Source organism: Nerophis lumbriciformis, linkage group LG37 (genome assembly GCF_033978685.3).
Source record: "Nerophis lumbriciformis linkage group LG37, RoL_Nlum_v2.1, whole genome shotgun sequence".
Taxonomy (NCBI): Eukaryota; Metazoa; Chordata; class Actinopteri; order Syngnathiformes; family Syngnathidae; genus Nerophis; species Nerophis lumbriciformis.
Window position 1 is genome coordinate 21,344,028 of NC_084584.2, and position 8,884 is coordinate 21,352,911.

Here is an 8,884-nt window from a genome sequence, read left to right on the forward strand (position 1 = left end):
GAACACTTTAGGCTACCTCAGCAGTCCCCCCTTTCTTAAACTTAGGTTTTGACAGTATGTATTTCCCCCGCGGGATAATACGAATTTATCTTCTGTAATCTGTTTGTGTTTTCTCCGTGTGTTTGATGTTCGGCTTTTCCGCCGGATTTGTGCCCTTATATGGGGAATTAAGGGTGTTTACCTATGCAAATTACGGAATTAAGGGTGTTTACATATGCATATTGGGTAACTAAGGGCGTGTTTATATGGCAAATTATGATAGACACGCACGCGCTAACCATTTGGCATTCAGCAACTTAAGAACAGCAGGTGGGAACAATTTGGCCGTTTAAGAACACGTCATGAATTTGAATGGACTCTTTTGAGGAAATCACTAAGAAAGAAAGATAAGAGGAAAAGTTAGGAACTTATTGCTGAATGGGGCCCAATGAGTTTAGACTTCATCTCAGTGTATCTACAAAGCCAGGATTAAACTTTAAGCCATAGTCTTTCTGGGATTGAACAAAAAAACACAACATGTAAACTATTCTAGGTATCAAATACCTCCTTTGTCATGTCCACGTTTCAAACTCAACAAACCGTAAGAAACGGATGTAAAAACTATTCAAAAGAGTTACGTTTTCTCGTTAAGGGGGGGGGGGGGGTAAGGGTGCCAAATAACGATGTGTTCGAAGCAGAAGACATAAAACGGCAGGTTTTAAGTTTCATGTGGGTTGAGGAGGAGGAGCCACAGTCCCCCTTTACTGTGTACCTCTTGCTTGGCCCCGGTATAAACTGTTTGCTTGCCTAACAGAATTGTTATTGTGACATCCAGTGGACACATTTAGAACAGCAGTCTCTCTTGTTAAATGTATTATTACTCGACAAACTCATCACGCGGGCCGGATAAAACCTGATCCGCCTGAAACAAATTCAGTGACAACAATTGTTTACCGGTAATTAAAATTTAAAAAAAACTTCATGCAAAATAAGCTAAATTCAGTCTCTTTAACATCACCAGTGCAGATCTAAACTCAGACACACACATCGCTACACGGAGGCACAGATTATTTTTTAAACACACACACAAATCACAAAACAGACACATTCAAATCTGCGTTTTTGTAGAGTCATATTTTGTTGCTTACCTGGCTAACGTGCTAGGTGATAGCATTTATTTTCAGATTTTCAGCATTCAAGCGCAATTTCTACTGAAATGATGCTTTTATTCATATAGATTCACTATTACAAACGGCCCTTTCAGGGATGTGGCCCTCGATGAAAGTGAGTTTGATAATCCTGGTATAGCACGACAGTGCTAATACGTGCTAAAGGATGAGGAAATAACATAAAATATATGTCAGTTTTCAGCATATTATTTTCCAAATTAAAAAAATATCAAAATGTATACTTTAACTTGTTACAAACGTTTAGACACGTTTGATGTAGGCTTACTGTTAGCATGCTAGTGTTTGTCGCCCCTTTTTAAAGGTATATACCTAAAGTCATATATTTTGTCACTTGACTATATTGCCTGCATGCTAATATTAGTATGCTAATTTTGCATGTATTCATCTCTTAGTCAAATATTCTGTCATTGCATGCATGCTAACTACTAGCATGCTAACAGGTTTTTATGCTCATTTGATAGGTGGAGTCATATTTTGTTGCTTACCGCTACCTGGCTAACATGCTAGCTGATATCATTTATTTTTTTTAGATTTTCAGCATTCCCGTGCAATTTCTACTGAAATTATGCTTTTATTCATATACTGTATATTCACGGTTACAAACAGCCCTCAATGAAAATGAGTTTGATACTCCTGGTATAGCACGACAGTGATAATACGTGCTAAAGGACGAGGAAATGACATAAAATATATCAGTTTTCAGCATTTTTTTTTATTAAAAAAATATCAAAATGGCCCCCGTATACTTTGACTTGTTGTTATGCGGCTCATGGTACAAAAGTTTGGACATATTTGATGTAGGCTAACTGTTAGCATGCTAGTTTTTGTCGCCCCTTTTTAAGGCATATACCTAAAGTCATATATTTTGTTACTTGACTATATTGCCTGCATGCTAATATTGGTATGCTAATTTTGCATGTATTCACCTTAGAGTCAAATATTCGGTCATTGCATGCATGCTAACTACTAGCATGCTAACAGGTTTTTATGCTCATTGGATAGGTGGAGTCATATTTTGTTGCTTGCCGCTACCTGGCTAACGTGCTAGCTGATATCATTTATTTGTTTTAGATTTTCAGCATTCCCGTGCAATTTCTACTGAAATTATGCCTTTATTTACATAGATTCACTGTTACAAACGGCCCTCTCAGGGATGTGGCCCTCGATGAAAGTGAGTTTGATACTCCTGATATAGCACGTCAGTGCTAATATGTGCTAAAGGACTAGGAAATTACATAAAATATATGTCAGTTTTCAGCATTTTTTTTTCCAAATTAGAAAAATATCAAAATGGCCCCCATATACTTTGACTTGTTGTTATGCGGCCCTTGGTACAAAAGTTTGGACACGTTTGATGTAGGCTAACTGTTAATATGCTAGTGTTTGTCGCCCCTTTTTAAGGTATATACCTAAAGTCATATATTTTGTCACTTGACTATATTGCCTGCATGCTAATATTAGCATGCTAATTTTGCATATAATCACCTCAGAGTCAAATATTCTGTAATTGCATGCATACTAACTACTAGCATGCTAACAGGTTTTTATGCTCATTTGATAGGTGGAGTCATATTTAGTTGCTTACCGCTACCTGGCTAACATGCTAGCTGATATCATTTTTTTTTTTTAGATTTTCAGCATTCCCGCGCAATTTCTACTGAAAGTATGCTTTTATTCATATACTGTATATTCACGGTTACAAACGGCCCTCAATGAAAGTGAGTTTGATACTCCTGGTATAGCAAGTCAGTGCTAATACGTGCTAAAGGACGAGGAAATAACATAAAATATATGTCAGTTTTCAGCATTTTTTTTATTAAAAAAATATCAAAATGGCCCCCGTATACTTTGACTTGTTGTTATGTGGCTCTTGGTACAAAAGTTTGGACATATTTGATGTAGGCTAACTGTTAGCATGCTAGTTTTTGTCGCCCCTTTTTAAGGTATATACCTAAAGTCATATAGTTTGTTACTTGACTATATTGCCTGCAAGCTAATGTTAGCGTGCTAATTTTGCATGTATTCACCTCCGAGTCAAATATTCTGTCATTGCATGCATGCTAACTACTAGCATGCTAACAGGTTTTTATGCTCATTTGATAGGTGGAGTCATATTTAGTTGCTTGCCGCTACCTGGCTAACGTGCTAGCTGATGTCATTTTTTTTTTTAGATTTTCAGCATTCACACGCAATTTCTACTGAAATTATGATTTTATTCATATACTGTATATTCACGGTTACAAATGGCCCTCAATGAAAGTGAGTTTGATACTCCTGGTATAGCACGGCAGTGCTAATACGTGCTAAAGGACGAGGAAATAACATAAAATATATGTCAGTTTTCAGCATTTTTTTTTTCAAAATTAAAAAAATATCAAAATGGCCTCTGTATACTTTTACTTGTTGTTATGTGGCCCTTGGTACAAAAGTTTGGACACGTTTGATGTAGGCTAACTGTTATCATGCTAGTTTTTGTCGCTCATTTTGCTAATGTTAGCATGCTAATTCTGCAGGTATTCACCTCAGAGTCAAATATTCGGTCATTGCACGCATGCTAACTACTTGCATGCTAACAGGTTTTTATGCTCATTTGATAGGTGGAGTCATGTTTTGTTGCTTGCCGCTACCTGGCTAACGTGCTAGCTGATAGCATTTATTTTCAGATTTTCAGCATTCCCGCGCAATTTCTACTGAAATTATGCTTTTATTCATATATATTCACAATTACAAACGGCCCTTTCAGGGATGTGGCCCTCGATGAAAGTGAGTTTGATACTCCTGATATAGCATGTCAGCGCTAATATGTGCTAAAGGACTAGGAAATTACATAAAATATATGTCAGTTTTCAGCATTTTTTTTTCCAAATTAAAAAAATATCAAAATGGCCCCCATATACTTTGACTTGTTGTTGCGGCCCTTGGTACAAAAGTTTGATGTAGGCTAACTGTTAGCATGCTAGTGTTTGTCGCTCATTTTGCAGGTATATACCTAAAGTCATGTATTTTGTTACTTGACTATATTGCCTGCAAGCTAATGTTAGCGTGCTAATTTTGCATGTATTCACCTCAGAGTCAAATATTCTGTCATTGCACGCATGCTAACTACTTGCATGCTAACAGGTTTTTATGCTCATTTGATAGGTGGAGTCATATTTTGTTGCTTGCCGCTACCTGGCTAACATGCTAGCTGATAGCGTTTATTTTCAGATTTTCAGAATTCCCGCGCAATTTCTACTGAAATTATACTTTTATTCAAATATATTCACTGTTACAAACGGCCCTTTCAGAGATGTGGCCCTCGATGAAAATGAGTTTGATACTCCTGGTATAGCATGTCAGCGCTAATATGTGCTAAAGGAAGAGGAAATAACATAAAATATATGTCAGTTTTCAGCATTTTTTTTTTCAAAATTAAAAAAATATCCAAATGGCCCTCGTGTACTTTGACTTGTTGTTATGCGGCCCTTGGTACAAAAGTTTGGACACGTTTGATGTAGGCTAACTGTTAGCATGCGAATTATGCAGGTATTCACCTCAGAGTTAAATATTCTGTCATTGCATGCATGCTAACTACGAACATGCTAACAGGTTTTTATGCTCATTTGATAGGTGGAGTCATATTTTGTTGCTTGAAGCTACCTGGCTAACGTGCTAGCTGATATCATTTTTTTTTTTTTAGATTTTCAGCATTCCCGTGCAATTTCTACTGAAATTATGCTTTTATTCATATTCACTGTTACAAACGGCCCTCGATGAAAGTGAGTTTGATACTTCTGGTATAGCACGCCGGTGCTAATACGTGCTAAAGGACAAGGAAATGACATAAAATATATGTCAGTTTTCAGCATTTTTTTTTTCAAAATTAAAAAAATATCAAAATGTATACTTTGACTTGTTTTATGCTGCCCTTGGTACAAAAGTTTGGACACGTTTGATGAAGGCTAACTGTTAGCATGCTAATTTTCCTCTGAGTCAAATATTCTGTCATTGCATGCATGCTAACTACTTGCATGCTAACAGGTTTTTATGCTCATTTGATAGGTGGAGTCATATTTTGTTGCTTGCCGCTACCTGGCTAACGTACTTGCTGATATCATTTATTTTAAAATTTTCAGCATTCCCGCGCAATTTCTACTGAAATTATGCTTTTATTTAGATATATTCACTGTTACAAACGGCCCTCTCAGCGATGTGGCCCTCGATGAAGGTGAGTTTGATACTCCTGATATAGCACACCAGTGCTAATACGTGCTAAAGGACGAGGAAATGACATAAAATATATGTCAGTTTTCAGCATTTTTTTTTTTTAAATTAAAAAAATATCAAAATGTATACTTTGACTGGTTTTATGCGGCCATTGGTACAAAAGTTTGGACACGTTTGATGTAGGCTAACTGTTAGAATGCTAATTTTGCAGGTATTCACCTCAGAGTTAAATATTCTGTCATTGCATGCATGCTAACTACGAACATGCTAACAGGTTTTTATGCTCATTTGATAGGTGGAGTCATATTTTGTTGCTTGAAGCTACCTGGCTAACGTGCTAGCTGATATCATTTTTTTTTTTTTAGATTTTCAGCATTCCCGTGCAATTTCTACTGAAATTATGCTTTTATTCATATTCACTGTTACAAACGGCCCTCGATGAAAGTGAGTTTGATACTTCTGGTATAGCACGCCGGTGCTAATACGTGCTAAAGGACAAGGAAATGACATAAAATATATGTCAGTTTTCAGCATTTTTTTTTTCAAAATTAAAAAAATATCAAAATGTATACTTTGACTTGTTTTATGCTGCCCTTGGTACAAAAGTTTGGACACGTTTGATGAAGGCTAACTGTTAGCATGCTAATTTTCCTCTGAGTCAAATATTCTGTCATTGCATGCATGCTAACTACTTGCATGCTAACAGGTTATTATGCTCATTTGATAGGTGGAGTCATATTTTGTTGCTTGCCGCTACCTGGCTAACGTACTTGCTGATATCATTTATTTTAAAATTTTCAGCATTCCCGCGCAATTTCTACTGAAATTATGCTTTTATTTAGATATATTCACTGTTACAAACGGCCCTCTCAGGGATGTGGCCCTCGATGGTGAGTTTGATACTCCTGATATAGCACACCAGTGCTAATACGTGCTAAAGGACGAGGAAATGACATAAAATATATGTCAGTTTTCAGCATTTTTTTTTTTTAAATTAAAAAAATATCAAAATGTATACTTTGACTGGTTTTATGCGGCCATTGGTACAAAAGTTTGGACACGTTTGATGTAGGCTAACTGTTAGAATGCTAATTTTGCAGGTATTCACCTCAGAGTCAAATATTCAGTCATTGCACTGCTAACTACTTGCATGCTAACAGGTTTTTATGCTCATTTGATAGGTGGAGTCATATTTTGTTGCTTGCCGCTACCTGGCTAACGTTCTTGCTGATATCATTTATTTGAACATTTCTACTGAAATTATGCTTTTATTGAAATATATTCACTGTTACAAACGGCCCTCTCAGGGATGTGGCCCTCGATGAAAGTGAGTTTGATACTCCTGGTATAGCACGCCAGTGCTAATACGCGCTAAAGGACGAGGAAACGCCATTAAAAGGGCACGCTGACGGCTCGCTGCGGACGTGCGGCCCTGCACGGACTCAAATAGCAGCACTTCCTGTCCTGTCGGGGGGCTTTTAAAATATGCCCCTCACCTGAACTTTCAGCCAAAATGCTGATGAAACCACGGCCGCCCATCAGCAGTGACACCATAAGTCAAAAGGACTGCTTATCACAGCACATTTAAAAAAAACTGGACGTGCACACGTAGACAGAAATAACATCATGACCTGCGATATGTTCCTCATTTCCTTTCCTTTTCCCGTGTCATTCTCCAATGTCATCCCCTCCTTCTCTCCTTTCATTCTCTTGATTTAATATTCCCACTTAATGGCGACGCGGCCGTGAAAAGGAAATAAAAAGCGGTGCTAAACATCCTTACCTTCACCTGGAGCCTCGGCGCCATGACAGTTGGCCGCGTGCACGTTTACAGCAGCGGGGCGACGCAATAGCTTCAGTAAGGGGAGGGGGGAGGGGGGGGGGTGTAAAGGGGGGATGCGGGGGGAGGAGCTCGCCGGTGAGGCTTTTTTTTTTTTTTTTATTGATATTAACCCATTACATAAACTACATACATAGGAATATGTATACAAATCCTCACACTGGCACCGGGATGGATTTAAAGCCCCCTGCAGTCAGCCGCGTACGCAGCATCCGTGCATCCAGCTCTGCCGTCTCCATGGCGACGAGCATCCCTTGAGCCCAGAATGGAAAGGTTTCCTTCCAAAACCCTCACCCGCCATCAGACATCACAGTTCCAAACGCGTACAAATGATTATGAGCGGGGTGGTTTTAAAATCATCCGAATTACAAAGCGACTTTTGTATTGAGGGGGGTTGTGTAAAGACATGCTGTAGATAAGGGCATCCGTGTGTGTGTGTGTGTGTGTGTGTGTGTGTGTGTGTGTGTGTGTGTGTGTGTGTGTGTGTGTTACAGCAGCTGAAAACGACTGTTGACTTCCAGTCGAGTGTAATTAAATACGTTGCTATTCATTCAATTGTTTTTATGTTAAATAAAACAGGTTAAGTGCAAGATGGCGTCCTGCAAATATACCCTAATCAATGCACAATCCATCCATGCATCCATTTTCTACCGCTTGTTCCACAATATATTAAAAAAAAAAGATGTATTTACTCACACTGATGCGAACCAAAGCGTCCATCGTCGACGTGGCTGCTTTCAAGTCCATGCCATCCATGTTAGTGGCGACCTCTTGTTGACATGGTGTGGGGGGTAAAGCAGCGTGAGTGCCGATCATTTATCGGAGGAACAACGCCCTCCTCACTCCGGTTACGAGAAAATGTAACATTTCAGCTTTTCCAGAATATTCCAGTTTGGTTTTTATAAAGGATTATTTGCGTGTATCTCCTAAAATACAATTGCGCGAATGATCAACGCGACAAACACTTGCGGACCTATAGCGCACCCCCACTCTCACTCAACGGCGACCAATCACGTAACGCACCCTTTGTATTAAATATACAAACTGGAGATTTATCATTTGTATTTTATATTTTTTTGTTTAAGTTTTTTGTGATTTTTTTTTTTTTTTTCCATATCTATTTTTTTGGCAACCGGCGTAATGAGTCAAAAATATATATGCCATTTTATTTTTGTAATGTGGTTCCGCATGTGGTCCACTGGGAGGCGCCAAACTCAAGCCTTTCAACTGCTGGAAATTACCTTTAGCGTTGTAGCGGGTTGTTGTCAGAGAATTGCAAGGCACGTAAAAACAATGATCTATATCTATCTATCTATCTATCTATCTATATATATATATATATATATATATATATATATATATATATATATATATATATATATATATATGTATATGTATAATGTATATATAATGTGTGTGTGCGTGTAGATGTATATAATATATATGTGTGTGTATATATAGAATATATATTTGTGTGTGTGTATATATATATAGATGTATATAGTATATATGTGTGTATTTATATATATATAATATATAATGTGTGTATATATATAATGTGTGTGTAGATATATATAATATATATATATGTGTGTGTATGTATATAGATATATATAATATATATGTGTGTGTGTATATATATAGAATATATTTGTGTGTGTGTATATAT

At 37.4% G+C, this 8,884-nt stretch overlaps 1 protein-coding gene across 2 annotated transcripts in view; it reads right to left on the reverse strand.

Annotated features, from left to right (window-relative positions):
* trim46b (tripartite motif containing 46b) overlaps positions 1-8,170 on the reverse strand; it is a 59,458-nt gene extending 51,288 nt beyond the window's left edge. The window contains exon 1 of one of the 2 annotated variants that reach the window (XM_061931115.1): positions 7,912-8,170. In XM_061931115.1, the coding sequence (XP_061787099.1) occupies positions 7,912-8,031 (120 nt within the window). In that variant the 5' untranslated portion in view covers positions 8,032-8,170. Of the gene's footprint in view, positions 1-7,158; positions 7,239-7,911 lie in introns of those variants that run through there. The other variant, XM_061931116.1, reaches the window with a different exon arrangement.
* Positions 8,171-8,884: the final 714 nt, after the last annotated feature.